Here is a 17,941-nt window from a genome sequence, read left to right as displayed (position 1 = left end):
GACAACTGCAGCAATCTCCTAATTGGTTATCCAGATGCAAACCTCTGCTTTAATCAATAGAAACCAGGACACACTAAGTTCAAACTGGAGAATAGGTACATGTGTCTATGAAGATCAACAGGAATTCAATAGTTCAGTGCAACTCAATCTTAGCACCTAAGATCTCCATTTGATGAGTATTGCTTTAAGTAACACGTAAAAAACTCCTTCCAAATGCTTAAATATCAAGTTCCATAGATACTGAAAACTGTGTAAGTTAAAAATGAATCACTACAATCATACATTAAAATACATGACAGCATTGTTTTAGAAAGTGCACAATTTATTTACGTTTATGAGTTCATAATAAAGTGGATACTCAGGGACTTTAAAAATGAGTTAGGAGTTACAATTAGAGGTAAAATTCTCAAATCTTGAAAACTAAAATAGTAAGTTCTAGAATTTTCTTAAAAACTCTTTCTTATGAAAGAAATTTGCACAGTTTGAAAATTATTATGTCCTTTCAAGGGAAAAAGGAGGAATTAAAAAACAGACATGTTGATGAAGGCAAAGAGTTCTTCTCAGCTGGTTTATTCTCCACTGAAGATCAGTATAGGATTATATTTTCTTTACTTACAGAAAGTGGCCACTGCTCTGTTTTCCCAGAACCCTCAAAACAGAACAACGATGCTTATGCAAAATAGCACAAGCCTTCACTATACTCTGAAGGCTTTACCATTTCAATACACTTCTAGTCCAATTGCTTTCCCAACTCTAAAGTTCTGTGAGTTAACTATGAATACTTTTAAATATTTTCCAGATTCATCAGGGAGGCTGCTTTTCTTCTCTGCACTGTAATCACACTGAGCTGCAATTAAAATAAACAATCAGTAAGTAGTTACTTTTTCTGTGTAAAATCTTAGACTAAGACAAAGTAGAATGCATCACAACCTGTAAGTATTGAAAATGATGTTACTGGAAAGGGTTTTGTAAACGACCTTTTTCTTTTTGAGGCAATCTCCCTCTGTCGCCCAGGCTGGAGAACAGTGGTAAAATTACAGCTGACTGCAGCCTTGACTTCCCAGGATCAAGTGATCCTCCTACTCCAGCCTCTTGAGTAGCTAGGACCACAGGTGTGCATTGCTATACCTGGTTAATTTTTATCTTTAGTTTTTTTCAGAGACAGGGTTTCACTATATTGCCCATGCCAGCCTTGAACTCCTGGGGTCAAGCAATCCACCCACCTTGGTCTCCAAGTGCTGGAATTATAGGTGTAAGCCACTGTGCTGGCCAGTGATCATGTTAAAATTAATTTCTATTTTACTCTTGAAACTTTAAGATGTCTATCACATTACAGAAATGCAGGCCAAATAAGATATTCTATAGCTCAGAGTGATATACTTAGAATATTAAAACACATTCCAGATGGATGTAAAATATTTAGATAAAAGTCAATCAGAAAAGTTTCTAAAACACAAACTAGTATGAGCCAACACAATGCAAGGCTGGTAATAAAGTGATGATAGATGATAATAAGTAAAGTCTAATAGAAAAATAATCTTTAAATGTTAGTAAGAATTGATAATATATACACACGGTAAAAAAAGATCTAACAGTACAAAATGGTAGAGAGCATAAAGTAATTCTCATTCCCACTGCTATCTTTCATTCCATAGACCCCTCTCCAGATACGAACACTACTTCCAGTTTTAAAGTATATTTCTAGAAATATTTTAAATGAGAAATATATGTATTTCTTCATTTCTTTTCATTGAAAAATGATAAAAGTATTATAAACATTTTTCATCGTTTTTTCTTCTAAACAATCTACCTTAAAAATAGCTCTATATTAGGACTATTACACTACATTCCTCTTAAAGCTGCAAACTACTCCTCTGTAAGAATACTCCATAATTTAACTAGTCTGCTACTGTTGAGTATTTGTATGGTTTTTTTAATCTTTTAAAACGAGCAACAGTGCTTCAATCAGTATTTTTACATGTTTGCTTTCTGGCAAATATGTTTCCAGGCGCAAGTATGGGTCAAAGGTTACATACGTTTACAATTTTTGAAAGATACTGCCAAACTGTGCTCCAGAGACTGTGACAACATGTATTAATATCAATAATGTATGAAAGTGCCAGCACATTGCATTACCAAACTTTATGATCTGATAGGTGAAAAGTGATGTGATTACAATTTAAATTTGCATTTGTCTTATAGGTGAGGATGAACATCTTTTTAAATGTTCAAAAGCCATCTGTCCTGCCTTTTGGCTGGAACTGCCATCTTCCAGTAACTCGCCAAAATGACGAACACAACGGGAAAGAGGAGAGGCACTCGATTTATGTTCTCTAGGCCTTTTAGAAAACATGGAGCTGTTCGTTTGGCCACATTTATGCGAATCTATAAGAAAGGTGGTATTGTAGACATCAAGGGAATGGGTACTGTTCAAAAAGGAATGCCCCACAAATGTTCTCGTGGCAAAACTGGAAGAGTCTACGATGTTGCCCAGCATGCTGTTGGCATTGTTATAAACAAACAAGTTAAGGGCAAGATTCTTGCTAAGTGAATTAACGTGTGTATTGAGCACATCAAGTACTCTAAGAGCCAAGACAGCTTCCTGAAATGCATGAAGGAAAATGATCAGAAAAAGAAAGAAGCTAAAGAGAAAGGTATCTGGGTTCAACTGAAGTGCCAGCCTGCTCCACCCAGAGAAGTGCACTGTGTGAGAAGCAATGGGAAGGAGCCTGGGCTGCTGGAACCTATTCCCTATGAATTCATAATAGGTGTTAAAAAAAAAAAAAAAAAGACCTCTGGACTGTTGGAAAAAAAAAAAGTCATCTGTCCTCCTATCTCTATAAACTTCCTTTATATACTTGTCTACTAGACTGCAGCATTTTTTAAACTTAGGCATCCTTTATATGTGTTTAGGGCATTAGCCTTGTTACATATGGTACAAATATTTTTCTCAGTTTGTCACTGACTTTATGACCTTTTCTGATACAGAAATTTGAAACTGTGATCATATTTATTAATTTTTTTCATAGCTTCTAGGTTTTGTGTTCTTGCATTGAAAGGCTTCACCACACTGATTTAAAAAACTCCTATGTTAAAAGAACACAGTATGGCATTCGACCATTTAGAGTGATACACTTAGAGTGGATAAATAACGTAGAGACAAAGTTAATCAGAAAAGGACATTTAGAGCAAAGTGAATCAGCATGATTCAGGGATTGTACTGAACCAGTAACACGATGCTGCACTGTACTGTGGTCAGTGTGATGTGTCAGAGATAATAATGTTTAAATTTTCTTCATTTTGCTAATGTCATACATATAGTAGGATATTATTTCTAATAGCACTTTTTAGTTTTTATAAAAAAATGAGAAGATTCAGAGAGGGCAAAGATAAAAATTTAAAAAAATGAAATACATGTCTTATAACCAAAGTTGACCACTTGGACTCATTTAAAACAGAAAAAAATATTATCTATAGGGAAGAAATTCATTTTTGGGTAAGGAGAAAGTGCTGAATGACTACTTTTCATCCTCAAATAAGAACAGAATGGAAAGAGAAACGCTTAGGGAAAGATTTGTTACAGAAAAATTTGTGAAGTGGTTACTGACAAAGAATTTTAAAAAGGTTTATCCAAATAATGGCAGAATCTGGGAGTCACGGAGGCTCCGGCCTTTGTCCTGGAGCTTGAGGAGGCAAGCCTATGCGTTCAAGGCCAGCCTGGGCAACATAAAAACCTCTCATCCACTAAAACAAAACAAACACAACACAACACAACACAACACAACACAACACAACACAACACAACACAACACAAAACAAAACAAAACAAAAAACAAATAATGGTAGAATCTTTGCCACTAGAGAGTTTAAACAACAGAAGAAACATCAGTATTAGACTGTGTAGGTTTAATTTTTTCAGGGGAGAAACTAAACTAGATGCTAATTGGTTATATAATTAATGTCCTGTAATTGTACCCTTTTTACTATAGAACTCAGTCAAGGTAGTTGATTTTACATAGGCATTTTCTTTGCCATTTGCCTTAAAGGTAAACATGAAACATTAAGGCAGGCGTCCCCAAACTATGGCCCAAGGGCCGCATGCGGCCCCCTGAGGCCATTTATCCGGCCCCCCACCGCACTTCAGGAAGGGGCACCTCTTTCATTGGTGGTCAGTGAGAGGAGCACAGTATGTGGCGGCCCTCCAACGGTCTGAGGGACAGTGAACTGGCCCCCTGTGTAAAAAGTTTGGGGACGCCTGCATTAAGGATTGTGATAAAGAAATTTAATTTCTTATATATCTGTCTAAATGTCTGCTTACCACTATGGGAAATGCTTTACATGTGTTAATTGTTTTGATCCTTTAGTAATAGTAACAATATGAGGGAGGTGTTACTATCCTATATTAAACATGAGGAACCTGAGGCTTAGAGAAGTTGAAATTGCCCAAGGTCACACGACTACTTAATGGCACTGAGTGGTCTGCCTGACACCAAAACACATACTCTCCAGATACTGTCCAGTGCACCTAACTTCTGTTACCTTATAATCTAAATACATTCCTGAATGATTAATTAGCTAACCCATTAGTTAATTCATAACTTCATAAGAAATAAACATTATTTGAAAAGGCTGTAATTACTTTCAAGAGGGAGAGGAACAAAAGGATAAATTATTAGTAAATTTTCTTTAAGTGGTATGCCATATTCATACAGAAGAAGATTTAAAAAAATCTGTAAGCATCATGATCATAAACTGAATTCAGTAAGCAGAGTGGCTTTACCATGTATGAAATGCTGTAGTAGTTAAGAATATTAATTTTGATTGAAATAATACATTTATAAGCAAATATAATTAATAATATAATAATTTGATTTGTTTTTGTTTTCCTTCCTGCCCTATCCATCCATTTCAAATGTCTGTTTCTAGTCTACCTTTATAATCACTGAATTGGTCTCATTTTATTCCTCGGAGGAGGGACTATTGCTCCTACTTTACGATCAAAGGCCCACTTCATTTGAATGGTGTGTTTGTATTAAAATAAATTATCCCTTAGTATTTCACTGATATTCTGCATTTTCTACTCTATTTCCCACTGAATAACTTTTATATTGCACTTTAGATTTTTTGGTCATATGAAAATATGCATTAAGTAAATTAACCTGTAAGTCAAGGAATTTTTTTTTCCACTGGAAGGTAAAATAAAAACAAAGGCAGTACAATTTGAAATATTGCATTCAAAGCAATATTATCTACTTTAAAATCTGTTAGTGAATATCTGCCTAGTTTTAGACAGAATATAATTCTAGAGCAGGGCTGTGTAACAGAACTTTTCGTTATGACAGAAATGTTCCATGTCTACACTGCCTAATATGATAGCCTTAGCTACATACAGCTATTGAGCACTTGAAATCTGACTAGTATGACTGAGGATCTCAATTTTAAACTAAATTTAAATTAATTTAAATGTAAATAGTGGTCTGTGGCTAGAGGCTACCATAGTTAGACAGTATATTTCTTTTCTCTCTTTATATTTATTTTTTGTTGAGACAGGGTTGCACTCTGTCCGCTAGGCTGGAGTGCAGTGGCACAAACATGGCTCACTGTAGCTTCAACTTCTTGGGCCCAAGTCATTCTCCTGCCTGAGCCTTCTGAGTAGTTAGAACCACAGGTGTGTGCCACTACACTCGACTCATTTTTAAATTATTTTGTAGAGACAAGGTATTGCCATGTTTCCCAGGCTATTCCGGAACTCCTGGCCTCAAGTGATCCTCCTGCCTAGGCCTCCCAAATTGCTGGCAATACAGCTGCGAGCCACCACACATCACTTATTTTTGTTTCCAATGTTTACTTTTTCAACCTCATATATTAAAGGGATTAATTTTAAAATACATTAATCAAGTAAAAATAAACTATTAGTTCTCCGGGAACTTCTAAAAAACTTTTATTATCTTTGAACTGTTTATTTTCCAGGGATAAGAGCATGCCCCCTACCTGCTGGGAAGCTGAAGCAGCTCTCTCTTCTGCCTGAGTTAGACGCCTTTGAAGTCTGTTGGCTTTTTCTTGATGCTCTAGAATTAGCTTTTCATTCTATTAAGGGGAAATAGAAAACAAGTTAGAAATCCGTATGTGACATGGAGATGTTTTGTGGAATAATCAATGAAAAATCTGAACATCATTTTACCACTTACAAAATACAAAGTCTATTATCTCCAAATTCACATTTTTCAAGTTATGAGCTTTAAAATAAAAACTTGGTTTTACATTCTTACTAAATTGTTTTCTTTCACCCACATGCCAGCAAAGAAAGTGAATTAACAAAACTCAAAGCAAAATGACTCAGAAGGATAAGACTTTCAATTTGTGAAAATTGCTGCTTCAGAATCACCTGGAAAGCAGCAGACTGTGAAAGCACAGACTGCTGGGCCTTGCAACCAGAGCTTTAGTAGGCTTGCGATGAACTGCGTCTGCATAGTTCCCCAAGACATCTATCTGCATACTCCAGAGTCTATTAGGGTCAACAGAGTTTTTAGGCACTGTTATGGGTTGAACTGTGTCCTAACCCCCAGTACCTGTGAATGTGACCTTATTTAGAAATAGAGTCCTTGCAGATGATCAAGTTGAGATGAGATCATTAGGGTGGGTTATAGTCCATATGACTGATGTCTTCATAAAAGGGCAAGTTTGGACACAGAGACACACATGTACAAAGGAGAGACAAGTTGAAGACACAGAGAGGACACAATCTACAAGCCAAGGAATGTTTGAGGCTACCAGAAGCTAGGAGGACGGCATGGAGCAGTTTCTCCCTCACAGCTGTCAGAAGGAACCAACAATGTCAACACCTCCATTTTGGATTTCTAGCCTCTGGAACTAAAAGACAATTCTTTTCCGTTTTTTTGAGCTGCCCAGTTTGTAATACTTTGTTATGGCAAGAACTATACAGGCATCATGAATACAAAGCCATCACAATATACTGTCATGCAGACAAGTCTAAATAATCTATCAATTAAAAAATGGATTAGCTCTCTCCATACTTACTAGTCTGACTATAGTCTATCTGAAAAAAATATTTTTGTACAACTAGAATTGTTAAACAGTTTTTCTGGTACTTATCTGAATGAGAAAATAATACAAGCCTAATCAGGAAGAGTTAGAAAAACACATTTCTTATGAAGAACCAGAAACTTATAGTTCCCATGTCCTAACACACAAGTGATAAGAATGAATGTAATGGGTATTAAAGTAATATAAAATATTGAAATAACAGTATCCTGCTAAAATGAGATTATATTTCTTATTATGCCCAAAAGCAAAATTAAATTTTATGAAGAGAACTATATTGGTTGGTCCAATTTACCAAGATGTTTAAATATGTAGCCTTTAAATTTTAAGAAACAGATCATATGCTAGAGAAAACTTGCGGGAAGAAATTCTATCATCTGTAATAATAATTTTCATATTTATAATCAGACTTCACATAATGCAACTTCTTTTATACTGCTACCATAATGTTGAGGACTAGCTCAGATTGGATAAATCCTAATATATGCAATTGTTCCTTTTCTATTGATCATTTTGGTTGCTTTTGATCTTTCTATATTATTAACATTGCTGTATTGAATATCTTCTTTTAATTTTTTTCATATTTTAAATTACTTCATTAGAATAGCTATCTGGAAGTGAGAGCTACATGAAAGAGTATTTTAATGGCTATTCCTTTATTGCTTTCTAAATGGCTCATATGAATTTATAATGCCATGAAGCTTAGGAGTAATGATTTCACTATAGTTCCTATAGTAGACCACAATGATAGAGTATACCATATACTTAAGGAAATTCCAAAAACATTTGAAATTATAACATCAAATGAAGAACTAGAGATCCAAAAAGCCCCAATCATAATCCAAGAATGGTTTACTTTTTTAATACCTTAAGGAAAAAAACATGATGAACTCTTGCTATCTTTAGTTTTAAGGCATCAATCTAAATATATTTTAATATATTCTAGGAGGCAAAAGTATTTTTTATGTGATGTGTCTTTTGTGATGGATTAAAACAAAATAAGATGAATGGGTTAAAAAATAATTTTGGAGATGCGTAAGAATAAAGGGGATCCTAATACATTCTCTGAAATACTGCACAAGGTCTACTGGTAAGGCGGAAATAAGAGCTCTACTTTTTATTATTTACACATGATGAATCACTGATGTTCAAGGCTTTTATTCACATTATATTGCATGTGGGCTTTTTGGGTTATGGATGACTTCTGTATTGTTATTTCCAAGTAGAGAAATAATTTGGATTTGGCTCAGGTAAAATTCTATAACATGTGTATCAAGCTGCAGCAGAAAGAACTTCCCAGGGGAGTCATTATCTTACCTCAACTACCTTTTCATTTGCTATTTCCAGCTGAGAAAGCAGCTCTTGGGTATGAAGTTTTTGTCGACTCAGCTCACTCCTATTAATCAAAAGAGAGCACCAAAAATCCATTAATATAATTGTTCAAAATAAGAATCTTTATTACCAAGATACATGTTCATGATTTGAACGAAAATACCATCTTGATGTGCAAAATAAAGTCACTTACTAATAGACCATATCTCAAAGGACTCATTTATTTCTTTTTAATAAAATACACATATATTCTAGAGGTTAGCTGCACAACAATGTGTATATATGTAATACTACTGAATTATACACTTAAAAATACTTAAGGTGTCTTTTATCACAGTTTTAAAAGCTTTATCACAATTAAAAGGTACACTTTGTTACGTATTTTGTCAAACTTTTTAAAAAAAGCAAAATAAAAACACGTATTTTAAAAGTACAAAAATATCTTCAATATTATCTTGAGACACTATTAGACATTAAAATAAAAGCATACTCATATTAAAAATATACAAAATTTGTTATTACAAAATCTCTTAAGCTATTGTGCTACTTAGCTATAGTATTCGTCTTTGTTTTTGTTTTTTGAGATGGAGTCTCACTCTAGTGCAAGCTGAAGTCTAGTGGCATGATCTCGGCTCACTGCAATCTCTGCCTCCTTGGCTCAAGCAATTCTTGTGCCTCAGCCTCCCGAGTAGCTGGGACTACAGGTGTGCACCACCATGCCTGGCTAATTTTTTGTATTTTAGTAGAGATGAAGTTTCATCATGTTGCCTAGGTTGGTCTTGAACTCCTGAGCTCAAGCGATCTGCCTGCCTCAACCTCCCAAAGTTCTGGGATTTCAGGTGTGAGCCACCACATCCAGCCTTAGTATGCATTTTTAAGATTCATGTACAGTGCTTTTTAGGGGAGCTCAACTCTTGCAAATTTAAGAAATTTAAGTAAATGTTAATCACTCCAGTATCACTTCAGCACAGTATAGTTAAAATTCTTATTTATGTTTTGGTTGTATGTGTACTGCATTTTACTCATTCATATCCTTTATGCTGCATAAGATGAAATTATCTTATGCACAGAACTGTCTTCTTGTTGTTGTTCAACATATAAGTATTATATTGCTTTTAGCCACAAGTCACTTGAAGAGTTTCAGATTAAGGGCACATACAATATAGCCTTAAAATAACTTAATCAGAAAAAAAGATCAGATAAATTTCTGAGTATTACATACAATGAATTAATGACATTCAAAGCTTTTATTCACATTACACTGTGTGTGAACTCTTAGGGTTATGGATGGTTATGGATGATTTCTGTATCATTATTTCCAAGTAGATAATTAATTTGGATTTAGCTCAGGTGAAATTCTTGATTCAGTGTTGGCTTTATCCTTTGACCTTACTTGTGCTTCTTAAATCAATCAACATATTAGCACTTCCAAAATAACTTCAGCTTTGAGTTTTTTCAAATAAGCCAGGCAAGCAACCTAAACATTTGGTAAGCCTCTCAAGAACTGACACACTACAAGGGAGATCAGTTACACCAACTCAGTGATTTCATAAATACAGGTTCACTGACTACCAGGAGTTTGAGTATCTATGATTAATTCCATGACAGACAAACAAAAATGTTTTGTTTTAGCTTTGAGTGATAATGATAAAATAGAATAAATTCTTATGCTTACTTTAAAGTATCTTGTACAGCTTAAAGTTACTGCCCACCAGCCCCGCAACATTAGAAAAACTCAACTAAACAATGATAAACAAAATGACTAATGGCCAGTCTTCTAGGTCAAATGCAAATCAGGTAAACGTTATGCATATTAGTGACGATGAAAAATAAATTGTGAGTATAATTGAGATTAAGATGAAACAATGATCACATTTATAAAGTTAGACAACATTCAGTTTACACAAAACCTTTTCAGGAAAATACCTATTTGTATAATTTCATGCCTAAACTAGCCACTTACTTACTCAAGACAATTAACCTTAATGATGAATAGTAATGATTTTCCAGAACGTTTAAGATCACAAAGACACAAATCATTAAATGAAAGTATATTTTAAGTTACCCTTAATCTACGTAAATATTCATCTCTCTATATATCAAGCTCTGTCTCCCCCATTGGATGGTAAGCAACTTTGTTATTCATCTTTGTACTCAACAAAACCTGGCAAATAGTGAAAATGACGATGATGGTGATAATAACAGCAAACACTTCCATAGTAGTATTTGTTTACAATGTGTCAGGCACTAGTCTAGGTATTTTCATAAATTAACTTAATATTTCATTTGCATGACTAACATATGAAACCCCCATTTTTACGTATGAGAAAATTAAAAGACAGAAACTGAAAAAGTAAGTAACTTGCCTAGGGTCACATAGCTTGTCAAGCTTTTTTGTTTGTTTTTTGTAGGTTTTTTGAGATAGGGTCTCACTCTGTCACCCAGGCCAGAATGCAGTGGCCCAATCACGGCTCACTGCAGCCTCCACTTAACTGGCTCAGGTGATCCTCCTGCCTCAGCCTCCTGAGTAGCTGAGCCTATAGGTGCATGCCACCATGTCCAGTTTTTATTTTTTGTAGAGACAGGGTTTTGCCATATTGCCCAGGTTGATCTAGAACTCCTGGGCTCAAGCAGTCCTTCTACCTTGGCCTCCAAAGTGTTGGGATTACAGGTCTGAGCCCACTGCACCTGGCTGCTTATCAGTTGTAGAGTCAAGATTAAAAAAACTTGGTACTTTGATTCCAAAATCTGTGGTCTTAACCACTGCTCTATACTGCAACATGGCAGGCAAATGCTGAAAGTCTGTTGAGTAACACACACACACACACACACACACACACACACACACACAGAGTATGTATATGTATATGGGTATTAGGCCTTCCAGGAATATGAAAATTTATATACTTACTTGGAAACCTAACAATTTTTACTTCTGACTTCTTCCCTAAAAGTCCAGTCTTGCATTCAAACTTAACAAGCCTAATACCAAGCTTTTTGCATTGTCTCACAAATCTACTCATCCTGCTGCTCAATTTTTATATTGACATCTCTGCCCTAGGTGTCTAGGTTAAAAAGCCTAAAGTCAACTCCTGTTTCTCACTTTGTCTTTTTTTTTTGAGACAATCTCGCTCTGTCTCCCAGGCTGGAGTGCACTGGTGTGATCTTGGCTCACTGCAACCTCTGCCTCCTGGGTTCAAGTGATCTCCTGCCCCAGCCTCCCAAGTAGCTGGAATTATAAGTACCTGCCACCTTGCCCAGCTGATTTTTGTATTTTTGTAGAGATGGGGTTTCACCATGTTGGCCAGGCTGGTCTCGAACTCCTGACCTCAGGTGACCCATCCACTTCGGCCTCCCAAAGTGCTGGGATTACAGGTGTGAATCCACTGCATCTGACTTCTCACTTTGTCTTAAATGCAACATCTCATTTACCCCAAAAGAGACTCTGTTTGATATGTCTCTTCCTTCTATTTTTCATTCCTACTCAGTGTTACCATCCCAACTAAAGTTCTTAGAACTTAATTCTTAGATTTATTGTAGTAACGAACTGCTTGGGCTTCTCAATATCAAGTGAAACAATGTATGTAAAGTACTCTAGCACTGGGCATATGGATGTACTCAACTAATACAGTGGGTTTTCCTCTTTAGACCACGTAACTCTAGCATGTTTCTCTTTCTAAAACACCACTTTAATAATTTGCTTCCAGCAGAGGGCCACAGCCCTCATTGGCCTGGCCAGGACGGGAGCGGCTCCGCCTCTAGGGCGCCGGGAAAGAGCCGGGCTCCGGCCATGGCGGCTCCGGGCGCTGCTGGTGATGGGTGTCAGCGGCTCGGGGAAATCCACCGTGGGCGCTCTGCTGGCATCGGAGCTGGGGTGGAAATTCTATGATGCTGATGACTATCACTCGGAGGAAAATCGAAGGAAGATGGGAAAAGGGATACCGCTCAATGACCAGAGGTGTAGCCTCGGGACAGCACGTGGTTCTAGCCTGTTCAGCCCTGAAGAAAATGTACAGAGACATACCAACACAAGGAAACGATGGTGCAGCTCCGAAGTGCAAGGAGTCGGGAAGGGAAGCAAAGTGGGCTAAGATACAGCTCCTGGTGGTCCATCTGAGTGGGTCATTTGAGGTAATCTCTGAACGCTTACTCAAAAGAAAGGGACATTTTATGACTCCTGAATTATTGCAGTCCCAGTTCAAGACTCTAGAGCCCCCAGTAGCTCCAGAAAAGTTTATCTAAGTAAGTGTGAACAAAAATGTTTCCGAGATAACTGCTACAATTACGAAACCCTAAAAATGAAGTGAGAATGATTTTGTATCAGTGGTCCAGATAGAATTAAGTATACATCCTTGTGCCATCCAAAACCTCATTCCAGACTCCTTGCCCATATTACGTTCTAAATTCTTCTTAAGGCAAACAAAACCCAATGTGTCAAGACAGATTTGTTTGGATGTAATTTTAGGAATTATCCCGGTTGGGAAGCAAAGGGGGAGTTTTAAAAGTCAAAGCTTAAATTGAAGTTTAAGTTCATCTGTAACCCAACTGAATGATCAGAGGAAATTCTGTAATTGATGCTGAAAATCATTACATTGTTTAGAACATTCTTGCTCATGCCTGTATTTGCACAAATAAATGAAACTTGGCTGTCAAAAAAAAAAAATAATTTGCTTCCTTGAGCAATAATCTTCAATGGCTATCAGCTACTGGACAAAACAGTCCAAATTCCTGAGAATGGCATTCAAGATCCTCCAAAATGTTGTGTAATTTATCTTTCCAACCTTATTTCCAATAAGAACTTCCCACACTTCAGTGGGGCTCTCAGTTTCGAAAACAAACTGCATATGTATTACCTTCAGGATCAGGATAATATCATTTTTTAGATCATCTTTTTCAGATTTCCCATTAAAATCCTGCCCATTCTTTAAGACTGCACCCTTGTCCCACTCTTTACACGTCTCCTTTCCATTCATTTTAATCTAGGCAGTTCTATTTACACATCAAACCTTCATGATATTAAGTACTTATTTTATGTATAAGGCATTTAGAAATCCTGTATTATAATGCTAGTGTTTTTACATATATGTGTGTGTGTATATATATATATATATATATATATATATATATATATACACACACACATATACATACACACATTGTCCTAAATAGAATATAAATGTTTTTGTTTTTGTTTTGAGATAGGATCTCACTCTATTGCCCAGGCTGGAATGCAGTGGTACAATCATGGGTCACTGTAGCCTTGATGTTCTGGGCTCAAGTGATCCTCCCACCTCAGCCTCCCAAGCAGCTGGGACTATAGTCATGCACCACCATGCCTGGATAATCTTGTGTTTTCTAGAGCTGAGGTCTCATTATGTTGTCCAGGTTGGTTTCAAGCTCCTGGGCTCAGGCAAACCTCCTGCCTTGGCTTCCCAAAATGCTGGGAAGTTATTACACTGTATACTGAGGTTACACTAAATTTATAAAAACATTTTTCTTCAACACTAAATTAAACTTAGCCTACTGTAACTTTTTACTATACAATTTTTAATTTGCTAACTTTTGACTCTTTTGTATAACACTTAAAACACAAATGTACAGCTGCACAAAAATATTTTTTCTCTACATCTTTGGTTAAAAACAAAGACACAAACACACACATTAGCCTAGGCCTACACAGGGTCAGGATTATCAATATCACTGTCTCCACTTGTGTACAACTTGTCCCACTGGAAGGTCTTTAGGAGTAATAGCACACAAAGCGCTGTCATCTCCTTTGATCCTTTGATAGCAATACCTCGCTCTGGAATATATCTCTTGATGGACTTGCCTAAGGCTGTTTTACAGTTAACTTAAAAAAAAAAAAAAAAAACTATGTAGAAGTATGCTCTAAGATAACAATAAAAAGCATAGTAAACACATAAACCAGTAACATAGCTGTTGACTGTCAAGTATTATGTACTACACATAACTGCATGTGCTATACTTTTATAAGACTGGCCGTGCAGTCGTTTAGCATCACCACAAACACCTGAGTAATGCACTGCGCTAAGACATTATGACAGCTACGACGTCACTATGCAGCAGGAATTTTTCACCTCCTTTATAATCTTATGAGGCCCCTCTTACATATGTGGTCCATCACTGACAAAATGTTATATGGCATATTATCATATTTGCTGATTTAGGGCTAAAGTTCTAATTTTCTAAAATTAGAAAAATTACAGCAAACATAGCAGTTAGAAAATTTTAATCCTTATTTGCTCAAGATTTACTGAGAAATTTATCAGAAAAACCATATTTTAGATAAAGATTATTGGTATTTATTTAGACTTACTTATATTTTCCTTTCTCCAAATAAATTGAAATGGCTAAGAAAAGCTCATTTTTCATTCAAGCATTTCTTTCAACCTTAGAGTTGTCTTCCAAATGAAATTTTAGAAGGTATTAAAGGGTGAAGAGAAAAGTGATTTCATCAACTCTACCCCCTAAGACTTTCCTAGAGCCTTCCTGTCAGTACTTTGTAACTTCTTATTTCTCTGTCAGGATATTTCATTGCAGGATAAAGGAAAGACTCAGGAGGATGATCTGACTCTGTGTTATCTACAAGAAATTTTCCCTTTATTATAGAAAACTTGAGAGTTCCCTGCTTCATGAATGATTTAGGATAAACATTAAATAAGACTTTCCAGAAACTTTCACAGTGGTATTACAGTTGAAACACAAGCCAAGTTAGACTATATAATCTCTTCTCTGGAAATCTTTAAAAACAGAAACATTCTTACCCATCAGAGATGATTTAACTCTAGCCTGCCAGAAGACACTGAGATAGCGGACATTTCATTTCGGTGTGACATTTTAAAGAGTATTTTGTACCAAGTAACTGAAATAAAACTGTACCCAGTTGCTTTATAATTTCTGGCTTATCATAGGATATGATATAAGGTTTAAGGTGTAATTACTATCTTCCACTAATTTTAAAGTACATACAGAAGAATGAGGAATCCCTTATAGTATCACTGGGCAGTGCTTAGTTCTTTAGTGTCTCATACATTTTCAGTTCACTTACATAATTCTTGTCTATGTGATAGAAAATCCTACTCGTGCTTAAAAAACATAATTTAGTAATATACTTGCAAAATGTAATTTCTGTGTAAAAGTTTACTAAATAATTTACATATGCAGCAATTTATGTTGTATCTATTAAAAAAATTAAATGCTTAAGTAAACAAAACACTGTAATTAACACTGATATGCCATCAAATTAGACCATTGTAGGAAGATCTTGTGTGTCTGTTTCCTGTTCTAGAAGGAGGGTCCATAGAGTTCATCAAATTTTCTAAGAGGTCTGAGGCCTAAGGAAAGACAATTTTGCCTGGGCTTTTTGCCAGGAATACACAAAAGCTTTAAACTTTTTTTTCTTTAAGAATGGGTACACTGTAATATTTCGACGTTCAATATCTTTCTTATATAAACCATACCCATAATGTATCTACTACAATTATTTCTACTTTTGGTTTCATTAATGTGGCACAAGAATTTAAAAGGCACTTGGTAAACAATCCAAGTGCAACATTCTTCTAGATTTTTACAGTATTCCTTCTATTCTTTTAGAGATGGCTTGCCCATAACTAATTCAATAGCAAATCCTCCAAAGTATTCAACCTTGTTTTAAAGAGTAACATTGTCTTTCTGTATCAAAGTATCACCAGTTTATTTAATGTTAAATTATATATTTCCAAAACAAGTACAACTGGCATAACCCAGTGTGGAAACATTCTGACACTTGCTGAGTGAGAGTTGATTAGGTAGGGGGCACATAGAATGCCTTGGGCATTGGTCAGGATGCTCTGTACAGTCATTTATTTCACTGAATAATGTCATTATATGATTAAGTGGATATCAACCAAGAAGGTTTCTACCAAATCTTAATTTCCCTACTGTACCCTATCTTTACTTCAAGACTTCAAAGTAGTTCTTAGTTTCATCTCCTAAGTGAATGAACTTAGACTCAGAGAGGTTTATTTAATATTCTAAGGTCATATAGTAATCAAATAGAAATACGTGCTATAACAGTTTTTTCTTTTAAATAATTTCAACTTTTATTTTAAATTCAGGGGGTACATGTGCAGGTTTGTTACATGGGTATACTGTGTGCCACTGAGGTTTGGGGCATGAATAATATCACCACTTAGGTAGTGAGCCTAGTACCCAAAAGTTAGTCTTTCAGCTTTTGCCCCTCTTCTCCTGAGTGCCCCCCGTTTATTCTTTCCATCTTTATGTCCATGTGTACCAGTGTTTTAATCAAAATGTTTTCTCAACTAAATACTATTTTTTCCCACTTAAGTCCAATCAATTACAAGAGATGTTAGTAAAGCAAATCTGTAATATCACATACTATTAAGATCTAAAAGGCAAAATAAACATTTTCTGAACAAAAAATAAATATATAATCCTAGTATGTGGCAAAATGGTTAGCAAATGCAAAGCTTGTAATCTCAACTTTTTGAATGGCTTCAAAAGTCCTGAATGCTAAAAAAAGAAAATTCATTCCAAAGTTTCAAACCTTTTCTCATTCAGTTAACTAAAAATACCATGGAGGCAAGTGGTCAGCTTTAGATACACTGGAGAGCTTTGTGTCACAGTCTTAGGTTTTTTCTTTCCCTATTTACACTTTCCCCCTAAGTGATCTTCTCTAGTCCATGACTGTAAACATGGCATCACAAATTTCTCTTTAGCTTGACCTCTCTGAACTCTTCACTTGTGTATTCAATGACTTACTTGACACATCTACTAGAAAAAAACTAATAAGCATCTCAAATGTAACCTGGAGGCCAAGGTGGGTGGATCGCCCAAGGTCGGGAGTTCAAGATCAGCCTGACCAACATGGTAAAACCCTGTCTTAAAAAAAAAAAAACGTCTAAGGATGTTTAAAATCTGCCAAAGATTTCCCACTGCTGCACTTTAGATTTTTTTTTTTTACCTTAAAATAGTACTACTTAAACATTCCAATTAAAATACATAAAAATATCTCATTTAAAATAGCCCATTCTATCTGATGATCCCTGCAGATGTAGCTCTTCAACATTACAGCGTTCTTTCTCCTCACTCACCATACTCATGTGAGCTTACTCCTTCCTAAGACTGGACCTTTGTATTTGCTATTCCTCCATCTGCCTGGAATATTTTCCTTTTTGGTATAATTTGTTCTCATTTTTCAGGCCTCAGTTTAAATGTCACCTTTGTAGACTATTTTTTTCTAAACTAGTCTAGCTCTTCTAGCTCCTACCTCCATTCTAGTAACTGTATCACGTGACTCCATTTATTTTCTTCACACCACTTAAAACATCTAAAATTGTTTATTTGTTGGTTCTGATTGTTATATTGTTCGTTCTTCTCTTACAGCCTCTCCCCACTAGAATGAAAGCTCCTAATGAAAAGCTACATTCACAAGGCTTAGAATGTAACTGGCAATCAAAAGATGGTTTTTTTTTTTAGTCCATGTTTTAGTTAATTCCACAGACTCAGCTGACTAGTCCATCTAATA

General features: G+C 35.6%; 1 protein-coding gene and 1 pseudogene across 5 annotated transcripts in view; one reads left to right on the top strand and one right to left on the bottom strand.

The window, feature by feature from the left end:
- The window catches only part of SCLT1 (sodium channel and clathrin linker 1), a 213,080-nt gene that overhangs the window by 9,061 nt on the left and 186,078 nt on the right, over window positions 1-17,941 (bottom strand). For 3 of the 5 annotated variants that reach the window (XM_074396909.1, XM_074396912.1, XM_074396910.1), the window contains 2 exons: window positions 8,380-8,458; window positions 5,992-6,087 (listed from right to left, as the gene is read on the bottom strand). In XM_074396909.1, coding sequence (XP_074253010.1) covers window positions 5,992-6,087; window positions 8,380-8,458 — 175 coding nt within the window. Of the gene's footprint in view, window positions 1-289; window positions 6,088-8,379; window positions 8,459-17,941 lie in introns of those variants that run through there. The other 2 variants (XM_003927704.4, XM_074396911.1) reach the window with 2 other exon arrangements.
- Window positions 12,185-12,701, top strand: LOC101028701 (putative gluconokinase pseudogene; annotated as a pseudogene).

Source organism: Saimiri boliviensis, chromosome 3 (genome assembly GCF_048565385.1).
Source record: "Saimiri boliviensis isolate mSaiBol1 chromosome 3, mSaiBol1.pri, whole genome shotgun sequence".
In the NCBI taxonomy this organism is placed as follows: domain Eukaryota; kingdom Metazoa; phylum Chordata; class Mammalia; order Primates; family Cebidae; genus Saimiri; species Saimiri boliviensis.
Note: the sequence above shows the minus strand (reverse complement) of the source record. Positions and strands in the feature narration are given on the sequence as shown.